Source organism: Oncorhynchus keta, unplaced genomic scaffold, assembly GCF_023373465.1.
Source record: "Oncorhynchus keta strain PuntledgeMale-10-30-2019 unplaced genomic scaffold, Oket_V2 Un_scaffold_5510_pilon_pilon, whole genome shotgun sequence".
NCBI lineage: Eukaryota > Metazoa > Chordata > Actinopteri > Salmoniformes > Salmonidae > Oncorhynchus > Oncorhynchus keta.
In genome coordinates, this window is record NW_026290963.1 from 18183 (window position 1) to 43826 (window position 25644).

Sequence of the window (25644 nt, forward strand, 5' to 3'; positions counted from 1 at the left end):
ACTAGGCTATGTCTGGGAAACCAACCCTATGAGGACTAGGTTGTGTCTGTGTCTGGGAAACCAACCCGATGAGGACTAGGTTGTGTCTGTATCTGGGAAACCAACCCTATGAGGACTAGGCTGTGTCTGGGAAACCAACCCTATGAGGACTAGGCTGTGTCTGTGTCTGTGAAACCAACCCTAAGAGGACTAGGTTGTGTCTGTGTCTGGGAAACCAACCCTTTGATGACTAGGCTGTGTCTGTATCTGGGAAACCAACCCTATGAGGACTAGGCTGTGTCTGTGTCTGGGAAACCAACCGTATGAGGACTAGGCTGTGTCTGGGAAACCAACCCTATGAGGACTAGGTTGTGCCCACAGAGGAACCAACCCAGCCTGTGTGACCAATGAGCTGTTGTGTTGAGGTCAGCCCACAGAGGAACCAACCCAGTCTGTGTGACCAATGAGCTGTTGTGTTGAGGTCAGCCCACAGAGGAACCAACCCAGTCTATGTGACCAATGAGCTGTTGTGTTGAGGTCAGCCCACAGAGGAACCAACCCAGTCTGTGTGACCAATGAGCTGTTGTGTTGAGGTCATCCCACAGAGGAACCAACCCAGTCTGTGTGACCAACTAGATGTCCTGAAGGTCAGGAACTAAGTTCCCCCGAGGTATCCCCTCTACTGTATGTCATGCTTCATAATGAATGCACTAAGAATCCTATATAAGCTGTGACATTCTCCTCTAGAGTACTTCACCTAGCATCCTATGCCAGCTCTGCTACACAGTCAGGCATGCCCTCTCTGTAAACATCCAGATGTTTACAAACTAGCTACAGTATGAGGACCTTATGAAGACCCTATGAGTGCTCTATAAAGCCCAGTCCCTGTATGTTGTATTGAGCGGGCAGCCCAGTCCCTGTATGTTGTATTGAGCAGGCAGCCCAGTCCCTGTATGTTGTATTGAGCAGGCAGCCCAGTCCCTGTATGTTGTATTGAGCAGGCAGCCCAGTCCCTGTATGTTGTATTGAGCAGGCAGCCCAGTCCCTGTATGTTGTATTGAGCAGGCAGCCCAGTCCCTGTATGTTGTATTGAGCAGGCAGCCCAGTCCCTGTATGTTGTATTGAGCAGGCAGCACAGTCCCTGTCAGTGTATTGTACAGTGTGCCAGAGGGACAGATTTCTCCCTCAGTCCATTGGTCTAATCAGAGAGGATATGGTGATGAAAAGAGGCGCTTTCATTATGCCATTTTAAACTGTCCATCTGCTCAGCCCAATACTTAGCGGAGCCACACCGCCATTACGAAGGAACTAATTATGCAAAAGCCACAAAATACAGACCATTTCCCTGAAAGCATAGCTTTGTTTTCCTGTAATTTCATAGTCTACTGAAGTCTTTTCACGATATTTATTCTAAACACATCTAGCCTTTGGCCCATAAAGCCACACCATTATGGAAGAACAAATTATGCAAATGCTACACAATTCTATTCTGGTCCCCGGATCTGTTTGTGCTGTAGCTCACTCCTCTGAGACCAGCCCAACATAATGCAGCATTCCTGAGTGTTTCCCTGAACCCTTGCATCAATGCATTTCTAAAGGACGTCACGCTGCTTGCTGAGAGAGTACCACTTCCTCCTGATTCGGCTCACACTGATGCTCGAACCCAGAACCTCTGCCTTGCTAGCACATGTGACCACCGTCCTGAACCAACTTACCAGTCGGTGCCAAAGGAAAAAGCTAGTTATTTGCTGACGCAGGTGAGGACAGTTCAGGCTGAGGAGGAAGTTTCCCACACCACCATGTGATACTCATGCTGCCTGCAGCCTAGAGGTGAATTTCCCTGAAACCTTGCATGCTGTTTTACTGTAGGTGCAGAGACTAGGTAAGAGCTGTGATATATACATTCCAGACACGTCCTTCACATGAGACCAAGTTATTAGAGTTCAGGTCAATCCACATTGGACATTATCACCAGATAATCATAGAACACACTGTGTATGTACCGTCATGGTTGCATGTAAAATATGAATAGCTATTGTGTTAGTCTTGAGATTACAGGGGAAAAGGCCTTGGGCTACGAAAGAATGTAGATCCTTCAGAGATGTATTAGAAAACCTGTGCTAGAAAATCATTTAAAATAAAATATATATTACAACAGAAGACGTATGCTACATATTAATAACCATGTATCCACTGCAGTGAGACTCTGCATGCTGGGAATGTGAATATCAGTATATCCACTACAGTGAGACGTTGCACGTTTGGATGAACTGGTGTTTATACATGTCAGAGAGTGAAACCAGAGACATTTACCATTATGTAATATGTGTGTGTGTGTGTACGTTTCCGTGCGTGTGTGTACTTACCATTGCTCCATCGATCCCCTTAGACCCGTTTGATCCTGCCTCCCCCTGAAATTACAAGGTTGAAACTTGAAATGCTAAATAACAAACATTGACGGTCTACTCGTTCACGAGGAGAAGTATATCTTGGTAGTTTCACTGAGGTCTGTGCCGCAGGGTTCAGTGCAGCTCTGAAGGGGCATTCGTTCACACGTCTACAATGTTTAGCGCCTTGAGTCAACTTCACAACGGAATTACACATCACTTCAGCTTATAAAGAATAAGAGCATATTTCCCACACACCTTATTGTATATACATGTACAGTACATATTCCATACTGTCCCATATCTAATGCATAAGGAATAGCCACAACTCTATGACTAATGCATATTTACATACACTGAAATATTTCTCTGGGTAAGTGCATGATATTCACTTGTGTTTACAAGATGACCCTGTATTGAAGAAGCATGTACCCTCTCAGAAGCAGTTCTGAGAGGGTACATGAGACATTGAATCAGAGGGCATAAAATACTGTAAATACACGAGGAGAGGATATACAATAAGTCCTATCTCCCTCCTAAGGGACTATGGCTCTGTGTGTAAATCCCTTTGTGTCCTGGGTGTAAATCCTGTTCCTGGAGAGCTACCATCCTGTAGGTTTTCACTCCAACCCTGTTCCTGGAGAGCTACCATCCTGTAGGTTTTCACTCCAACCCTGTTCCTGGAGAGCTACCATCCTGTAGGGTTTCACTCTAACCCTGTTCCTGGAGAGCTACCATCCTGTAGGGTTTCACTCTAACCCTGTTCCTGGAGAGCTACCATCCTGTAGGTTTTCACTCCAACCCTGTTCCTGGAGAGCTACCATCCTGTAGGGTTTCACTCTAACCCTGTTCCTGGAGAGCTACCATCCTGTAGGTTTTCACTCTAACCCTTTTCCTGGAGAGCTACCATCCTGTAGGTTTTCACTCCAACCCTGTTCCTGGAGAGCTACCCTCCTGTCGGTTTTCAGTCCAACCCTGTTCCTGGAGAGCTACCCTCCTGTAGGTTTTCACTCCAACCCTGTTCCTGGAGAGCTACCCTCCTGTAGGTTGTCACTCCAACCCTGTTCCTGGAGAGCTACCATCCTGTAGGTTTTCACTCTAACCCTGTTCCTGGTGAGCTACCATCCTGTAGGTTGTCACTCCAACCCTGTTCTTGGAGAGATACCATCCTGTAGGTTCACTCTAACTCTGTTGCTGGAGAGCTACCATCCTGTAGGTTGTCACTCCAACCCTGTTCCTGGAGAGATACCATCCTGTAGGTTCACTCTAACTCTGTTGCTGGAGAGATACCATCCTGTAGGTTCACTCTAACTCTGTTGCTGGAGAGCTACCATCCTGTAGGTTCACTCTAACTCTGTTCCTGGTGAGCTACCATCCTATAGGTTGTCACTCCAACCCTGTTCCTGGAGAGATACCATCCTGTAGGTTCACTCTAACTCTGTTGCTGGAGAGCTACCATCCTGTAGGTTCACTCTAACTCTGTTGCTGGAGAGCTACCCTCCTGTAAGTTCACTCCAATCCTGTTCCTGGAGAGCTACCCTCCTGTAAGTTCACTCCAATCCTGTTCCTGGAGAACTACCCTCCTGTAAATTCACTCCAATCCTGTTCCTGGAGAGATACCCTTCTTGAGGTTTTTGCTCCAACCCTTATCTAGTGGACCAGATTCTAATAATTAGCTGGTTGATATGCTGAATCCAGTTAGTTACAACTGGGGTTGGAGAGAAAACCTACAGAAGAGGGTTGGAGAGCCCTGCACTACAGAAACCACCACTATCACCACCATCACCATCACCCCCATCATAATCACCACCACCACCCCCACCATAACCAACACTGTAATCACCACCGTAACCACCACCATCACCCACACCACTAACACCCCCACCATAACCCCCACCATAACCACCACCATAACCAGCACCGTAATCATCACCACCACCACCATAACCACCACCGTATTCACCACTACCACCACCACCATAACCACCACCGTATTCACCACTACCACCACCACCATAACCACCACCATAACCAGCACCGTAATCATCACCACCATCACCACTAACACCACCACCACCATAACCACCACCACCATAACCACCAGCATAACCAGCACCGTAATCATCACCACCATCACCACTAACACCACCACCATAACCACCACCATAACCAGCACCGTAATCATCACCACCATCACCACTAACACCACCACCACCATAACCACCACCACCATAACCACCACCATAACCAGCACCGTAATCATCACCACCATCACCACCACCACCATAACCAGCACCGTAATCATCACCACCATCACCACTAACACCACCACCACCATAACCACCACCACCATAACCACCACCATAACCAGCACCGTAATCATCACCACCATCACCACTAACACCACCACCACTACCACCACCACCATAACCCCCACCACCACCACCACCAAAACCACCACCATAATCACCACCGTAACCACTGTAATCACCACCACCATCACCACTAACACCACCACCATAACCACCACCATAACCACCACCATCCCCACCATCACTACTAACACCACCACCATCACCCCCACCATCAACACTAACACCACTACCATCACCCCCACCATCACCACTAACACCACCACCATCACCCCCACCATAACCATCACCATCAACCCCACCATAACCACAATCACCCCCACCATAACCATCACCATCAACCCCACCATAACCACAATCACCCCCACCATAACCACCACCATCACCAGTAACACCACCACCAACTCATAATAGCTGATGAAGGAGCCATTGTTATTATCATAATAGCTGATGAAGGAGCCATTGTTAATATCATAATATTGATGAAGGGGACATTGTTATTATCATAATAGCTGATGAAGGGGACATTGTTATTATCATAATAGCTGATGAAGGGGACATTGTTATTATCATAATAGCTGATGAAGGGGACATTGTTATTATCATAATAGCTGATGAAGGGGACATTGTTATTATTATAATAGCTGATGAAGGGTACATTGTTATTATCATAATAGTTGATGAAGGGGACATTGTTATTATCATAATAGCTGATGAAGGGGACATTGTTATTATCATAATAGTTGATGAAGGGGACATTGTTATTATCATGATAGCTGATGAAGGGAATAGTCTGATGAAGGAGATAGTATTATCGTGATAGCTGATGAAGGGGATAGTATTATCATGATAGCTGATGAAGGGGATATTGTTATTATCATAATAGCTGATGAAGGGGACATTGTTATTATCATAATAGCTGATGAAGGGGACATTGTTATTATCATAATAGCTGATGAAGGGGACATTGTTATTATCATAATAGTTGATGAAGGGGACATTGTTATTATCATAATAGGGGACATTGTTATTATCATAATAGCTGATGAAGGGGACATTGTTATTATCATAATAGCTGATGAAGGGGACATTGTTATTATCATAATAGCTGATGAAGGGGACATTGTTATTATCATAATAGCTGATGAAGGGGACATTGTTATTATCATAATAGCTGATGAAGGGGACATTGTTATTATCATAATAGCTGATGAAGGGGACATTGTTATTATCATAATCTGATGAAGGGGACATTGTTATTATCATAATAGCTGATGAAGGGGACATTGTTATTATATAATATTGTATTATATTATCATTGTTATTATCATAATAGCTGATGAAGGGGACATTGTTATTATCATAATAGCTGATGAAGGGGACATTGTTATTATCATAATAGCTGATGAAGGGGACATTGTTATTATCATAATAGCTGATGAAGGGGACATTGTTATTATCATAATAGCTGATGAAGGGGACATTAGCTGATATTATCATAATAGCTGATGAAGGGGACATTGTTATTATCATAATAGCTGATGAAGGGGACATTGATGAAGGGGACATTGTTATTATCATAATATAGCTGATGGGGACATTGTTATTATCATAATAGCTGATGAAGGGGACATTGTTATTATCATAATAGCTGATGAAGGGGACATTGTTATTATCATAATAGCTGATGAAGGGGACATTGTTATTATCATAATAGCTGATGAAGGGGACATTATTATTATTATCATAATAGCTGATGAAGGGGACATTGTTATTATCATAATAGCTGATGAAGGGGATTGTTATTGTTAGCTTGAAGGGGACATAATAGCTGATGAAGGGGATTATTGTTATTATCATAATAGCTGATGAAGGGGACATTGTTATTATCATAATAGCTGATGAAGGGGACAGTAGCTGATGTTATTATCATAATAGCTGATAGACATTGTTATTATCATGATAGCTGATGAAGGGATAGTATTATCATAGCTGATATTGTTATTATCATAATAGCTGATGAAGGGGATATTGTTATTATCATAATAGCTGATGAAGGGGACATTGTTATTATCATAATAGCTGATGAAGGGGACATTGTTATTATCATAATAGCTGATGAAGGGGACATTGTTATTATCATAATAGCTGATGAAGGGGACATTGTTATTATCATAATAGCTGATGAAGGGGACATTGTTATTATCATAATAGCTGATGAAGGGGACATTGTTATTATCATAATAGCTGATGAAGGGGACATTGTTATTATCATAATAGCTGATGAAGGGGACATTGTTATTATCATAATAGCTGATGAAGGGGACATTGTTATTATCATAATAGCTGATGAAGGGGACATTGTTATTATCATAATAGCTGATGAAGGGGACATTGTTATTATCATAATAGCTGATGAAGGGGACATTGTTATTATCATAATAGCTGATGAAGGGGACATTGTTATTATCATAATAGCTGATGAAGGGGACATTGTTATTATCATAATAGCTGATAATAGCATAATGATGAAGGGGACATTGTTATTATCATAATAGCTGATGAAGGGGACATTGTTATTATCATAATAGCTGATGAAGGGGACATTGTTATTATCATAATAGCTGATGAAGGGGACATTGTTATTATCATAATAGCTGATGAAGGGGACATTGTTATTATCATAATATCTGATGAAGGGGACATTGTTATTATCATAATAGCTGATGAAGGGGACATTGTTATTATCATAATAGCTGATGAAGGGGACATTGTTATTATCATAATAGCTGATGAAGGGGACATTGTTATTATCATAATAGCTGATGAAGGGGATAGTATTATCATGATAGCTGATGAAGGGGACATTGTTATTATCATAATAGCTGATGAAGGGGACATTGTTATTATCATAATAGCTGATGAAGGGGACATTGTTATTATCATAATAGCTGATGAAGGGGACATTGTTATTATCATAATAGCTGATAATATTGTTATTATCTGATGAAGGGGACATTGTTATTATCATAATAGCTGATGAAGGGGACATTGTTATTATCATAATAGCTGATGAAGGGGACATGTTATTATCATAATAGCTGATGAAGGGGACATTGTTATTATCATAATAGCTGATGAAGGGGACATTGTTATTATGAAGGGGACATTGTTATTATAATAGCTGATGAAGGGGACATTGTTATTATCATAATAGCTGATGAAGGGGACATTGTTATTATCATAATAGTTGATGAAGGGACATTGTTATTATCATAATAGCTGATGAAGGGGACATTGTTATTATCATAATAGCTGATGAAGGGGACATTGTTATTATTATCATATTATAGCTGATGAAGGGGACATTGTTATTATAGTTATTAATAGCTGATGAAGGGGACATTGTTATTATCATAATAGCTGATGAAGGGGTCATAATAGCTGATGATTATTATCATAATAGCTGATGAAGGGGACATTGTTATTATCATAATAGCTGATGAAGGGGACATTGTTATTATCATAATAGCTGATGAAGGGGACATTGTTATTATCATAATAGCTGATGAAGGGGACATTGTTATTATCATAATAGCTGATGAAGGGGACATTGTTATTATCATAATAGCTGATGAAGGGGACATTGTTATTATCATAATAGCTGATGAAGGGACATTGTTATTATCATAATAGTTATTATCTGATGAAGGGTTATTACATTGATGAAGGGGACATTGTTATCATAATCATAATAGCTGATGAAGGGGACATTGTTATTATCATAATAGCTGATGAAGGGGACATTGTTATTATCATAATAGCTGATGAAGGGGACATTGTTATTATCATAATAGCTGATGAAGGGGACATTGTTATTATCATAATAGTTGATGAAGGGGACATTGTTATTATCATAATAGTTGATGAAGGGGACATATTATTATCATAATAGCTGATGAAGGGGACATTGTTATTATCATAATAGCTGATGAAGATATTGGGACATTGTTATTATCATAATAGCTGATGAAGGGGACATTGTTATTATCATAATAGCTGATAGCTGATGAAGGGGACATTGTTATTATCATAATAGCTGATGAAGGGGACATTGTTATTATCATAATAGCTGATGAAGGGGACATTGTTATTATCATAATAGCTGATGAAGGGGACATTGTTATTATCATAATAGCTGATGAAGGGGACATTGTTATTATCATAATAGCTGATGAAGGGGACATTGTTATTATCATAATAGTTGATGAAGGGGACATTGTTATTATCATAATAGCTGATGAAGGGGACATTGTTATTATCATAATAGCTGATGAAGGGGACATTGTTATTATCATAATAGCTGATGAAGGGGACATTGTTATTATCATAATAGCTGATGAAGGGGACATTGTTATTATCATAATAGCTGATGAAGGGGACATTGTTATTATCATAATAGCTGATGAAGGGGACATTGTTATTATCATAATAGCTGATGAAGGGGACATTGTTATTATCATAATAGCTGATGAAGGGGACATTGTTATTATCATAATAGCTGATGAAGGGGACATTGTTATTATCATAATAGCTGATGAAGGGGACATTGTTATTATCATAATAGCTGATGAAGGGGACATTGTTATTATCATAATAGTTGATGAAGGGGACATTGTTATTATCATAATAGCTGATGAAGGGGACATTGTTATTATCATAATAGCTGATGAAGGGGACATTGTTATTATCATAATAGCTGATGAAGGGGACATTGTTATTATCATAATAGCTGATGAAGGGACATTGTTATTATCATAATAGCTGATGAAGGGGACATTGTTATTATCATAATAGCTGATGAAGGGGACATTGTTATTATCAGCTGATGAAGGGGACATTGTTATTATCATAATAGCTGATGAAGGGGACATTGTTATTATCATAATAGCTGATGAAGGGGACATTGTTATTATCATAATAGCTGATGAAGGGGATTGTTATTATCATAATAGCTGATGAAGGGGACATTGTTATTATCATAATAGCTGATGAAGGGGACATTGATAATAGCTGATGAAGGGGACATTGTTATTATCATAATAGCTGATGAAGGGGACATTGTTATTATCATCATAATAGCTGATGAAGGGGACATTGTTATTATCATAATTGATGAAGGGGACATTGTTATTATCATAATAGCTGATGAAGGGACATTGTTATTATCATGATAGCTGATGAAGGGGACATTGTTATTATCATAATAGCTGATGAAGGGGACATTGTTATTATCATAATAGCTGATGAAGGGGACATTGTTATTATCATAATAGCTGATGAAGGGGACATTGTTATTATCATAATAGCTGATGAAGGGGACATTGTTATTATCATAATAGCTGATGAAGGGGATATTATTATCATAATAGCTGATGAAGGGGATATAATTATCATAATAGCTGATGAAGGGGATAGTATTGTCATGATAGCTGATGAAGGGGATATAATTATCATAATAGCTGATGAAGGAGATAGTATTGTCATGATAGCTGATGAAGGGGATATAATTATCATAATAGCTGATGAAGGGGATAGTATTGTCATGATAGCTGATGAAGGGGATAGTCTGAGGAAGGAGGTAGTATTATCATGATAGCTGATGAAGGGGATAGTATTATCATGATAGCTGATGAAGGGAATAGTCTGATAAAGGAGATAGTATTATCATGATAGCTGATGAAGGGGATAGTCTGATGAAGGAGATAATATTATCATGATGGCTGATGAAGGGAATAGTCTGATGAAGGAGATAGTATTATCGTGATAGCTGATGAAGGGGATAGTATTATCATGATAGCTGATGAAGGGGATATTGTTATTATCATAATAGCTGATGAAGGGGACATTGTTATTATCATAATAGCTGATGAAGGGGACATTGTTATTATCATAATAGCTGATGAAGGGGACATTGTTATTATCATAATAGCTGATGAAGGGGACATTGTTATTATCATAATAGCTGATGAAGGGGACATTGTTATTATCATAATAGTTGATGAAGGGGACATTGTTATTATCATAATAGCTGATGAAGGGGACATTGTTATTATCATAATAGCTGATGAAGGGGACATTGTTATTATCATAATAGCTGATGAAGGGGACATTGTTATTATCATAATAGCTGATGAAGGGGACATTGTTATTATCATAATAGCTGATGAAGGGGACATTGTTATTATCATAATAGCTGATGAAGGGGACATTGTTATTATCATAATAGCTGATGAAGGGGACATTGTTATTATCATAATAGCTGATGAAGGGGACATTGTTATTATCATAATAGTTGATGAAGGGGACATTGTTATTATCATAATAGCTGATGAAGGGGACATTGTTATTATCATAATAGCTGATGAAGGGGACATTGTTATTATCATAATAGTTGATGAAGGGGACATTGTTATTATCATAATAGCTGATGAAGGGGGATATTATCATAATAGCTGATGAAGGGGACATTGTTATTATCATAATAGCTGATGACATTGTTATTATCATAATAGCTGGGGACATTGTTATTATCATAATAGCTGATGAAGGGGAAGTTATTATCATAATAGCTGATGAAGGGGACATTGTTATTATCATAATAGCTGATGAAGGGGACATTGTTATTATCATAATAGTTGATGAAGGGGTTATTATCGTGATAGCTGATGAAGGGGTTATTATCATAATAGCTGATGAAGGGGACATTGTTATTATCATAATAGCTGATGAAGGGGACATTGTTATTATCATAATAGCTGATGAAGGGGACATTGTTATTATCATAATAGCTGATGAAGGGGACATTGTTATTATCATAATAGCTGATGAAGGGGACATTGTTATTATTATAATAGCTGATGAAGGGGACATTGTTATTATCATAATAGCTGATGAAGGGGACATTGTTATTATCATAATAGCTGATGAAGGGAATAGTCTGATGAAGGAGATAGTATTATCGTGATAGCTGATGAAGGGGATAGTATTATCATGATAGCTGATGAAGGGGATATTGTTATTATCATAATAGCTGATGAAGGGGACATTGTTATTATCATAATAGCTGATGAAGGGGACATTGTTATTATCATAATAGCTGATGAAGGGGACATTGTTATTATCATAATAGCTGATGAAGGGGACATTGTTATTATCATAATAGCTGATGAAGGGGACATTGTTATTATCATAATAGCTGATGAAGGGGACATTGTTATTATCATAATAGCTGATGAAGGGGACATTGTTATTATTATAATAGCTGATGAAGGGGATAGTATTGTCATGATAGCTGATGAAGGGGATAGTCTGAGGAAGGAGGTAGTATTATCATGATAGCTGATGAAGGGGATAGTATTATCATGATAGCTGATGAAGGGAATAGTCTGATAAAGGAGATAGTATTATCATGATAGCTGATGAAGGGGATAGTCTGATGAAGGAGATAATATTATCATGATGGCTGATGAAGGGGATAGTATTATCATGATAGCTGATGAAGGGAATAGTCTGATGAAGGAGATAGTATTATCGTGATAGCTGATGAAGGGGATAGTATTATCATGATAGCTGATGAAGGGGATATTGTTATTATCATGATAGTCTGGTGAAGGAGATGGTATTATCATGATAGCTGATGAAGGGGATAGTATTATCATGATAGCTGATGAAGGGGATATTGTTATTATCATAATAGCTGGTGAAGGGGATAGAATTATCATGATAGCTGATGAAGGAGATAGTATTATCATGATAGCTGATGAAGGGGATAGTATTATCATGATAGCTGATGAAGTAGATAGTATTATCATGATAGCTGATAAAGGAGATAGTATTATCATGATAGCTGATGAAGGAGATAGTATTATCATGATAGCTGATGAAGGAGATAGTCTTATCATGATAGCTGATGAAGGGGATAGTCTGATGAAGGAGATAGTATTATCATGATAGCTGATGAAGGGGATAGTATTATGCTACTTTAGTTGAACCTTAGTCCAACAGCACTCCAGGACATAGAAAACCCTCTCACAGATTATAAATAGTGGCAGAATAACAGTTTAGTGGTTTAAAGCAGAAACCTTATATCTTACAGATAATGGACAGTCCAAACAAGTCAACAGTCTGACTCACCTTCTGTCCAGGAATACCATCCAGACCTGGTGAGCCAGAAACACCCTGGTCACCCTGAGGGAGAAATAGAACACACACGCACAATTAGGATTAGGCATGCACACGCACACACACGAAAGCGCGCACGCACGCACGCGCACGCACGCACGCACGCACGCACGCACGCACACACGCACACACACACACACACACACACACACACACACACACACACACACACACACACACACACACACACACACACACACACACACACACACACACACACACACAGTAAAAGGGAAGGCCTTAAGACATCTCTAAAACAGCAAAACAGTACTCTGCGGTAGCTAATACAGTTCGGATGGAAACCACACGACCCACACAGGCATAGTAGGCCAAGTCACACCACCATCAATCTCAATATGAATGTTATGACACTTGATATAGACTTTGCATGTCATGTGCAGTGTTGAGTAACGCAGACCAGCTTTAGCCAATTCTCAAACCTTATCAAGTATAGGAAAATGTTTGGGTGGGCCGCGCCTTTTAAGTGTTATGTCATTAGACTGGATCGAGTTTCATAGGCAAATATGTCCCTGTATGTGTGTGTGTGTGTGTGTGTGTGTGTGTGTGTGTGTGTGTGTGTGTGTGTGTGTGTGTGTGTGTGTGTGTGTGTGTGTGTGTGTGTATTCTTCAACTTCAACTTCTAAGGGCCCTAGAGGAGGGTTTAGAGGGTGATGATGCTTTAGAGTTGTCCTGGTGAACTGAAGGTGCTAGACCATGTACAGACCCAGCTGACAGGGCACTCTCTGACTCTCTGTTATGTTTAAAGAGTTTATCATGTTCAAACACATATGTAAGTTGTCAAATATCTCATATACAGTATATTGTATAAATATAAAATATTTCCACGGTAACATACTGTACCTTCTGGCTTGAGTTTCCAGGGAACCCATCTTTCCTGGTCTCTCCCTGTAAAGGGAAACATGATACAGTCAGTAGCTGCAGATCCCTTATTGGTCATTTAGTTAGTGACTGCTTGTCTTATTGGATGTACAGTCAGTGGCTGGTCTATAATTGGCTGTACAGTCAGTGGCTGGTCTCTAATTGGCTGTACAGTCAGTGGCTGGTCTATAATTGGCTGTACAGTCAGTGGCTGGTCTCTAATTGGCTGTGCAGTCAGTGGCTGGTCTCTAATTGGCTGTAGAGTCAGTGGCTGGTCTCTAATTGGCTGTACAGTCAGTGGCTGGTCTCTAATTGGCTGTACAGTCAGTGGCTGGTCTCTAATTGGCTGTACAGTCAGTGGCATGTCTCTAATTGGCTGTACAGTCAGTGGCTGGTCTCTAATTGGCTGTACAGTCAGTGGCTGGTCTCTAATTGGCTGTACAGTCAGTGGCTGTTCTTTTAGTAGCAGCTTGTCTCTCCCACGTCTATGGCAAGTAAGTATGGTTAAAATTGAACTGTTTCTAAAAGTTCCCTGAACACGTCACAGACATGGCTATAATATTTTCCTGAATGTTGCAGCCAAGGAATGGTGGTATGATTGGGACAACATGAATAGGCCTTGATTAAGCTTAGTTTGTAGCAATAGTTCCTTAATTGAACTAATTGTCATATTGATACAGCATTCCACCCTGTATCCCACTGCTGTTTGCCTCTGAAGCAGGGTCAGTCCCTGGATGGGAGACCAGATGCTGCTGGAAGTGGTGTCGGAGGGCCAGTAGGAGGCACTCTGGTCTAAAAAATAAAATAAAATGTCCCAGGGCAGTGATTAGTGACATTGCCCTGTGTAGGTTTCTGTCTTCCTGATGGGACGTTAAACGGGTGTCCTGACTCTCTGTGGTCACTAAATATCCCATGGCACGTAAGAGTAGGAGTGTTAACTCTGGTGTCCTGGCTAAATTCCCAATCTGGCCACCTAATCATCCCCAGCTTCCAATTGGCTCATTCATCCTCCCTCCTCTCCCTTGTAACTATTCCCCATGTCACGCCTTGGTCATTGTATTTTGTGTTTTCGTTATATTATTTGGTCAGGCCAGGGTGTGACATGGGTTTATATGTTGTGGTTCGTATTGGGGTTTTTGTATTATTGGGATTGCGGCTGAGTAGGGGTGTTGTATGGGCTTGGCTGCCTGAGGCAGTTCTCAATCAGAGTCAGGTGATTCTCGTTGTCTCTGATTGGAAACCGTATTTAGGTAGCCTGGTTTCGCTTTGTATTTCATGGGTGATTGTTCCTGTCTCTGTGTAGTTTCACCAGATAGGCTGTATCAGGTTTCACGTTCCGTTTGTTGTTTTGTATTGTATAGTTATTTCATGTATCGTCATTTCATTCATTAAAGAACATGAGTAACAACCCCGCTGCATTTCGGTCCGACTCTCTTTCTACAAACGAAGAACACCGTTACACCCCAGGTCTTTGCTGTAAATGAGAATGTGTTAAAATGATGTAAAATAAATAAAAGTTTATTTGGTTGACATAGAACTACAGTGGTTAAATGTCACTTTTTTTTATCTTCTAATGAGAACATGTTGAAGCAGCTAGCAGAAATGCTGTTTCCCCTCATCAAACAAGGCCCCAACACAGTGAAACAGGGTTAGTGTGGATCTGGGACTTGTAGCTTGCCAATTATCGGGTAATACAATCCACCTCTCTCCGCAGCTGTTGGAGCGCTGTGTTAAATACAACAGGCTCGGGACAGCTGTAAGCAGGATGGGACACTAGCTTAGCTCAGTGAACTGCTGGACCTTCTAAATCCTCTGGCTAATGTGTGAATAAGACACTGACGGCCACCGACTGCAGCCTACATTAGTATAAGGACATGCCCTGGGCCATAATGGTTATAATAACTTTTGGAGAAAATATCCAAATAATGTATGTTTTTGACATTTCTAGAATGTCTCCAAGCTAAAATCTTTAATTGCTACATCCATTTTTGTACTTATAAATTAATGATATTGTATATATACATAGATTCTAGAAGAACAGAACTCATGAATTAATCATACTGTATACACCCATAGATTTTTGAAGAATTTAACTTATAAATGCCTCATGAGGTTAGATCAGCTGTCATACCCCTTCAAAACCCAAAATAGAAGCGTGTTAAATGTGTAATCAAAGTAAATGTAAACAAACACTGTATTGTGTCAAAACATATTTAAAACTATCATTTTGATATCATGGATGGTCAGTCCTTGCATCCATAGTTCTGTCTACACATTTGAATGGTTACTTTTCTGGGGCGGTGGTTAGAGGGGCTAGTAACCGAAAGGTTGCTGGATCGAATCCCTGAGCTGACAACGTACAAATCTGTTGTTCTGCCCCTGAACAAGGCAGTTAACCCACTGTTCTCCAGTAGGCAGCCATTGTAAGTAAGAATGTGTTCTTAACCCACTGTTCCCATGTAGGCAGCCATTGTAAGTAAGAATGTGTTCTTAACCCACTGTTCCCCAGTAGGCAGCCATTGTAAGTATGAATGTGTTCTTAACCCACTGTTCCCCAGTAGGCTGCCATTGTAAGTAAGAATGTGTTCTTAACCCACTGTTCCCCAGTAGGCAGCCATTGTAAGTAAGAATGTGTTCTTAACCCACTGTTCCCCAGTAGGCAGCCATTGTAAGTATGAATGTGTTCTTAACCCACTGTTCCCCAGTAGGCTGCCATTGTAAGTAAGAATGTGTTCTTAACCCACTGTTCCCCAGTAGGCAGCCATTGTAAGTATGAATGTGTTCTTAACCCACTGTTCCCCAGTAGGCTGCCATTGTAAGTAAGAATGTGTTCTTAACCCACTGTTCCCCAGTAGGCAGCCATTGTAAGTAAGAATGTGTTCTTAACCCACTGTTCCCCAGTAGGCTGCCATTGTAAGTAAGAATGTGTTCTTAACCCACTGTTCCCCAGTAGGCAGCCGTTGTAAGTAAGAATGTGTTCTTAACCCACTGTTCCCCAGTAGGCAGCCATTGTAAGTATGAATGTGTTCTTAACCCACTGTTCCCCAGTAGGCAGCCATTGTAAGTATGAATGTGTTCTTAACCCACTGTTCCCAGGTAGGCAGCCATTGTAAGTAAGAATGTGTTCTTAACCCACTGTTCCCCAGTAGGCTGCCATTGTAAGTATGAATGTGTTCTTAACCCACTGTTCCCATGTAGGCAGCCATTGTAAGTAAGAATGTGTTCTTAACCCACTGTTCCCCAGTAGGCAGCCATTGTAAGTAAGAATGTGTTCTTAACCCACTGTTCCCCAGTAGGCAGCCGTTGTAAGTAAGAATGTGTTCTTAACCCACTGTTCCCCAGTAGGCAGCCATTGTAAGTATGAATGTGTTCTTAACCCACTGTTCCCCAGTAGGCAGCCATTGTAAGTATGAATGTGTTCTTAACCCACTGTTCCCAGGTAGGCAGCCATTGTAAGTATGAATGTGTTCTTAACCCACTGTTCCCAGGTAGGCAGCCATTGTAAGTATGAATGTGTTCTTAACCCACTGTTCCCAGGTAGGCAGCCATTGTAAGTAAGAATGTGTTCTTAACCCACTGTTCCCCAGTAGGCTGCCATTGTAAGTATGAATGTGTTCTTAACCCACTGTTCCCATGTAGGGAGCCATTGTAAGTAAGAATGTGTTCTTAACCCACTGTTCCCCAGTAGGCTGCCATTGTAAGTAAGAATGTGTTCTTAACCCACTGTTCCCCAGTAGGCAGCCATTGTAAGTAAGAATGTGTTCTTAACCCACTGTTCCCCAGTAGGCAGCCATTGTAAGTAAGAATGTGTTCTTAACCCACTGTTCCCCAGTAGGCAGCCATTGTAAGTATGAATGTGTTCTTAACCCACTGTTCCCCAGTAGGCAGCCATTGTAAGTAAGAATGTGTTCTTAACCCACTGTTCCCAGGTAGGCAGCCGTTGTAAGTAAGAATGTGTTCTTAACCCACTGTTCCCCAGTAGGCAGCCGTTGTAAGTAAGAATGTGTTCTTAACCCACTGTTCCTATGTAGGCAGCCATTGTAAGTAAGAATGTGTTCTTAACCCACTGTTCCCAGGTAGGCAGCCATTGTAAGTAAGAATGTGTTCTTAACCCACTGTTCCCAGGTAGGCAGCCGTTGTAAGTAAGAATGTGTTCTTAACCCACTGTTCCCATGTAGGCAGCCATTGTAAGTAAGAATGTGTTCTTAACCCACTGTTCCCAGGTAGGCTGCCATTGTAAGTTTTTTTTATCCAGGCCCATCCCTCAGTTGTTTACCAAATGTTTTATTATCCAGGCCCATCCCTCAGTTGCTTACCAAATGTTTTATTATCCAGGCCCATCCCTCAGTTGCTTACCAAATGTTTTATTATCTAGGCCCATCCCTCAGTTGCTTACCAAATGTTTTATTATCCAGGCCCATCCCTCAGTTGCTTACCAAATGTTTTATTATCTAGGCCCATCCCTCAGTTGCTTACCAAATGTTTTATTATCTAGGCCCATCCCTCAGTTGCTTACCAAATGTTTTATTATCCAGGCCCATCCCTCAGTTGTTTACCAAATGTTTTATTATCCAGGCCCATCCCTCAGTTGCTTACCAAATGTTTTATTATCCAGGCCCATCGCTCAGTTGTTTACCAAATGTTTTAATATCCAGGCCCATCCCTCAGTTGCTTACCAAATGTTTTATTATCCAGGCCCATCCCTCAGTTGCTTACCAAATGTTTTAATATCCAGGCCCATCCCTCAGTTGCTTACCAAATGTTTTATTATCCAGGCCCATCCCTCAGTTGCTTACCAAATGTTTTATTATCCAGGCCCATCCCTCAGTTGCTTACCAAATGTTTTAATATCCAGGCCCATCCCTCAGTTGCTTACCAAATGTTTTAATATCCAGGCCCATCCCTCAGTTGCTTACCAAATGTTTTATTATCCAGGCCCATCCCTCAGTTGCTTACCAAAATAGAAACGGGGTGGAGCGCTTGTTATTGTTTCAATTGAGGACTGTAGCTTTAAAGTAACTGTTCAGTGAAAATCTCATTTTAAAAGGTAGACTGACGTTGCCACGAGCAGCACGGCAGATATTGAGATGAGTGATATCCAAGACTTCACTCTTACAGTCACACACAGTATCTGCACATGTTCACGGGTTCCCTCTTCGCAGCCTGGTAACCAGGGTGCCAAAACAGAGAAGAAGTTGAGCCATGCGCTTTCTTGGTGGTTGCAGAAACTGACCCACTATGCTGTTTACTTTCTGTCTGTATGTTGTATTGCTGAGTCTACCTCTAAAAGATCATTATGTTGTTTACTTCCTGTCTGTATGTTGTATTGCTGAGTCTACCTCTAAAAGATCATTATGTTGTTGACTTCCTGTCTGTATGTTGTATTGCTGAGTCTACCTCTAAAAGATCATTATGTTGTTGACTCATATTAGTGGACAAAGCAAAAAAAGTGAAGAAGAAAATAGTTCAAAAATCCCTCAAACCATTATCTCAAACAGACCATTTAAAAATGCTTGCCATTTCCTCAGAGAAGATCACGTCATGTTTTTGGCAGAGACGTCAAACTGTCTGAGCTGGCCAATCAGCTGTTTACTTGTCTTTTTATTTTATTGAATGGTATATAGACCCACACCATGTTGTTGTTGGGGTACGCCCACACCATTGCAACACAGAAAATAGGCTTTTTAACATACTAAATAAGGAAAAGTATTTCACTCATTTTGTAATTAATTATAGGTAACAGTTCATAGAAATCTGGAAACACTGGACAGTTACTTTAAGAGGGGAAGATGTCCATGTGGTCTACTAGTGATGTTGGAGATACAGTAGCCTATGGAATCTATAGGATCCTCAGTGATGTAGGAGATAGACAGTAGCCTATGGAATCTATAGGATCCTCAGTGATGTAGGAGATAGACAGTAGCCTATGGAATCTATAGGATCATCAGTGATGTTGGAGATACAGTAGCCTATGGAATCTATAGGATCCTCAGTGATGTTGGAGATACAGTAGCCTATGGAATCTATAGGATCCTCAGTGATGTAGGAGATAGACAGTAGCCTATGGAATCTATAGGATCATCAGTGATGTAGGAGATAGACAGTAGCCTATGGAATCTATAGGATCATCAGTGATGTTGGAGATACAGTAGCCTATGGAATCTATAGGATCCTCAGTGATGTTGGAGATACAGTAGCCTATGGAATCTATAGGATCCTCAGTGATGTAGGAGATAGACAGTAGCCTATGGAATCTATAGGATCCTCAGTGATGTAGGAGATAGACAGTAGCCTATGGAATCTATAGGATCATCAGTGATGTAGGAGATAGACAGTAGCCTATGGAATCTATAGGATCATCAGTGATGTAGGAGATCGACAGTAGCATATGGAATCTATAGGATCATCAGTGATGTAGGAGATAGACAGTAGTATATGGAATCTATAGGATCATCAGTGATGTAGGAGATAGACAGTAGCATATGGATTCTACAGCATAATCAGTGAATCAGGAGATAGAACCCTATAGTCTACTGGTATAGGAATGTTCAACATCCCTTTAGACAAAGCAGAGTCACCCCAGTAACACCATGTATTGTGTACTGTATGAACTGCAGGTGTGTATAAGTGATGTTGGGGATAGATAATAGCCTATAGCCTGATCTGCCTGATCATTAATAGCACCCGCCTGGTGTCCCAGATCTCAATCAGTCCCTGATTAGGGTTAGCAGTGGAACTGGCTGCAAGATATAGTTTGTAATATAAGGAGCCTATAGGGATGTTTGCATTCTCTTTAGAACAAGTGGACTCTTCCCCAGGGCTGATATGAGGCTTAGGTCCAACGCTCAGCAGAGCATGAAACCCCAATCTGCAATAGAATCACAGGGTTAAAGGTTACCCTGGTGCCTGTAACTCTACATCCACTCCCTGTGTGAACTGAAACATTGTCATTCTCCTTCTTTCTTCCCCTCTGACTGTCTGTCTGCTTCCATGTCAAGGAAGGGCAGATCATTCATCAAATGTCTTTCACACCCATGCTGACACACACACACACACACACACACACACACACACACACACACACACACACACACACACACACACACACACACACACACACACACACACACACACACACACACACACACACACACACACACACACACACACACACACACACACATCCCCCTCTAAGGGACAACATGAGCGTTCTCCTCTGTTGAATCCATTAGAGATAATTATGACACTCTTCAACGGGCTGATTAATATATGTTAGTGCTCCAACGTGCATAATTGGGCTTATTTCTAACTAGCTGAATGATTGGTGTGTGATCATGTATTGACAGTGGTGACAATGGTTTTCACCATCTACAAAATTAGACATTGAAAGCAAAGCTAGATTCGGTGGTGAAGGTTGCTAACGAGCCCTTCACAAGTATCGCGTTACTCAGAACCCACGCTGTTCTCGCGGCAGGTCTGCCAGTTTTCACTAGCAGAAGGGACTTTTCGTAACAGGTTAGGAGAATGAGGTTCAGGTTAGGAACAGGGTTTGGGATAGGGTTAGCTAAAACACATTAAAAACAAAAAAAACTTGACTGGAACATATCTAGCTTACAACCAGGCCTGCCCTGAGAACACCCTCCGTTTCCACTAATGTGACTCTGCTAAAAAACAACACTACCTCTGACCATGTTGACTGTCTGACAATGTGTTGGCAGTGGTGCCTAAACATTTAATAATCTTTGAAGTCCGTTGTTAGCATCTGAAAGAGAACGCTGGCTGTTGCTTTGACCTGTACCGTGTGTTGGGAAAGTATTCAGACCCCTTCACTTCTTCCCCTGCTGTGTCACGTTACAGCCTTATTATAAAATGGATTCAATCGTTTTTTTCATCAATCTACACACACAACACCCCATAATGACAAAAAAAAGCAGGTTTTTTAGAAATGTTTGCAAATGTTTTAAAAAAATATGAACTATCAATTACATAAGTGTTCAGACCCTTTACTCAGTACTTCCCCCCGTTCTGTGCCTCGACACAATCCTGTCTCAGAGCTCTACGGACAATTCCTTCAACCTCATGGCTTGGTTTTTGCTCTGACATGCGCTGTCAACTGTGGGACCTTATATAGACAGGTGTGTGTCTTTCCAAATCATGTCCAATCAATTGAATTTAGGTGGACTCCAATCAAGTTGTAAAACAGATAGAGGATGATCAACGGAAACAGGGTGAATCTGAGCTCAATTTCGAGTCTCATAGCAAAGGGTCTGAATACTTATGTAAATAAGGTATTTCTGTTGTTTAGTTGTAGTAAATGTGCAAACAGTGGAAAAAGTGAAGGGGTCTGAATGCTTCCCGAATGCACTCTATTTTCTATTGCGAAAGGCGAGCAGCATAATATGAATGGAGAAATAGAGACATTTATCTTTGGTAGTAAAACCATAAGCCATATTAATGTAGTTTTTAATGCTTTAAGGGATTTTTTGGGCATCGTCCTGAGTTAATGTGTTGTCATTACTCCTCGGGAAGAAAACCTTAGAATACCACTGGATATCAAACACATTTCATGCCCTCTTTCATCAAGGATATCATTTTATTTTCCTCCATCCATCCATCCATCCATAATATGATTTTTTACTAGACCGTGGCACTAAGTTACAGAAGCTCTTCACTTCAATAAATGCATAAAATTCACTGATGCTTAATTCCCATTGGAAGTCCACTTCTAAGAATGACTTTTAACCGACAGCCGACGCATTCAGGTTTTACAGTATTACCTTGACTGAGCGTTAAACATATGGAACTGAATTACTGTACAGCTCAAATGAAGTAGAGAAGCAAAGCCACTTCTTGAAGACTCATGTACATGTACATACAATAGATGAATGTGTGCCAGCAATAGCAGAATGATGACATTTTATAGAAAGAGGGAACAGAAATCATCATTATAACCTTTTAATGCACCCCTTACGTAGTTATTGGCAATTTAGCTTTTACAGAGATTCATACAGAAGCTCCAATACTAGTTAGACTTTAGAGCATTTAAACAGAATCCTAATGAGAACTGTGGGTTAATTGTTATGACCTTACAAGGAAAACATTGTGGGGGAAATTGGGGATTACCTTGTGGTTGTGTTACTTCAAGAGAAGAGAAAGTATAAATCCAGCACTGTGGTGAAAGTTGGATGGAGGATCCTAATCCCGTTCACAGTGATGAAACAGCTGTGGTTATCCAAGGTTCTTCAGAAGATTAAACACATCCATCCTGGTATTATAAGAAGGCAGCTTCCTTGAAAGGAAATCACTTTTTCCTAATGGCCTTGTATTATATTATAGGGTTTACAGCCCTAGTATTATGTTATACGATTTACAGTCCTAGTACTATGTTATACGATGTACAGCACTAGTACTATGTTATACGATGTACAGCACTAGTACTATGTTATAAGATGTACAGCCCTAGTATTATATTATAGGATGTACAGCCCTAGTATTATATTATAGGATTTACAGTCCTAGTATTATGTTATAGGATTTACAGCCCTAGTATTATATTATAGGATTTACAGCCCTAGTATTATGTTATACGATTTACAGCCCTAGTATTATATTATAGGATTTACAGCCCTAGTATTATGTTATACGATTTACAGCCCTAGTATTATGTTATACTATGTACAGCCCTAGTATTATGTTATACGATTTACAGCCCTAGTACTATGTTATACGATGTACAGCCCTAGTACTATGTTATACGATGTACAGCCCTAGTATTATGTTATACGATGTACAGCCCTAGTATTATGTTATACGATGTACAGCCCTAGTATTATGTTATACGATGTACAGCCCTAGTACTATGTTATACGATGTACAGCCCTAGTATTATGTTATACGATGTACAGCCCTAGTACTATGTTATAGGATGTACAGCACTAGTACTATGTTATACGATGTACAGCCCTAGTACTATGTTATACGATGTACAGCCCTAGTATTATGTTATACGATGTACAGCCCTAGTACTATGTTATATGATGTACAGTCCTAGTACTATGTTATACGATGTACAGCAATAGTACTATGTTATACGATGTACAGCCCTAGTACTATGTTATACGATGTACAGCCCTAGTATTATGTTATACGATGTACAGCACTAGTACTATGTTATACGATGTACAGTCCTAGTACTATGTTATACGATGTACAGCCCTAGTATTATGTTATACGATGTACAGTCCTAGTACTATGTTATAGGATGTACAGCACTAGTACTATGTTATACGATTTACAGCCCTAGTACTATGTTATACGATGTACAGTCCTACTACTATGTTATAGGATGTACAGTCCTAGTACTATGTTATATGATGTACAGCAATAGTACTATGTTATACGATGTACAGCCCTAGTACTATGTTATACGATGTACAGTACTAGTACTATGTTATACGACGTACAGTCCTAGTACTATGTTATATGATGTACAGCCCTAGTATTATATTATAGGATGTACAGTCCTAGTACTATGTTATAGGATGTACAGTACTAGTACTATGTTATACGATGTACATCCCTAGTACTATTTTATAGGATGTACAGTCCTAGTACTATGTTATAGGATGTACAGTACTAGTACTATGTTATACGATGTACATCCCTAGTACTATTTTATAGGATGTACAGTACTAGTACTATGTTATACGATGTACATCCCTAGTATTAACACATTCACAGCTCCTAGGTGGAATAAAATCTAAACATTGACGTTGTCATGAAATGACTGCTTTTTATGATTCCTTTACAATACCCAGAACGTGTTCAGCACCGCACTACAGATGTATTCCATTCCACCCTGCCTACTTGCCTTCTCAACGAGCTGTCACTAATTTAATTTAGTCCCACAATGCACTTCTTCTGAAAAGGGATAATAATGCCAGGAATCCTATTCGGGGCAGTTGATTGGTTGTCACAGTGTCGCTGAACCCAGCCTGTCTGTCAAAACGTATAACTTCAACAGAGGTACAGTAATTAAATGACCCTTTCAGAAGTGACATGACGTTGTATTGGATTCCCAGTTAAATAGAACAAGTAAATGGTGTGCTCACAGGAGTCTATTCATGTAACGGCGTTCTTCGTTTGTAGAAAGAGAGTCGGACCGTAATGCAGCGTAGTGGTTACTCATGTCTTTAATAAAGAGATCGCGATACATGAAATAACTATAACATATACAAAAACAACAAACGGAACGAGAAACCTAATACAGCCTATCTGGTGAAACTACACAGAGACAGGAACAATCACCCACGAAATACACAGTGAAACCAGGCTACCTAAATACGGTTCCCCATCAGAGACAACAAGAATCACCTGACTCTGATTGAGAACCGCCTCAGGCAGCCAAGCCTATACAACACCCCTACTCAGCCGCAATCCCAATAATACAAAAACCCCAATACGAAATACAACAACATAAACCCATGTCACACCCTGGCCTGACCAAACATATAACGAAAACACAAAATACTAAGACCAAGGCGTGACAATTCACCTGAGTATGATACGCTTGGAGGTTTCCCTACAAGTTACTTTCAACCTGAAAAAAAACAATGAATTATGACTTTAAAGAGATTTATTTTGTGCTACTTTTAATGATTTAATGGTAGCTAAAGTGCCAAGACTAGTTCAATAAGGATATATGGACTGAGGTGTTTTCTTTGGTCCTAGTAGACCACTATAACAAACCTAACGCCACTTCTACAGCAGGAACATACTAATTA

At 40.2% G+C, this 25644-nt stretch overlaps 1 protein-coding gene across 1 annotated transcript in view; it reads right to left on the reverse strand.

The window, feature by feature from the left end:
* LOC118376755 (collagen alpha-1(XIX) chain) overlaps nucleotides 1–25644 on the reverse strand; it is a gene marked incomplete at its 3' end in the record, with an annotated part of 68826 nt that overhangs the window by 13567 nt on the left and 29615 nt on the right. The window contains exons 10-12 of the mRNA XM_052517035.1: nucleotides 13844–13888; nucleotides 12935–12988; nucleotides 2346–2390 (exon numbers count right to left, since the gene is read on the reverse strand). Of these exons, the coding sequence (XP_052372995.1) occupies nucleotides 2346–2390; nucleotides 12935–12988; nucleotides 13844–13888 (144 nt within the window). The remainder of the gene's footprint in view (nucleotides 1–2345; nucleotides 2391–12934; nucleotides 12989–13843; nucleotides 13889–25644) is intronic.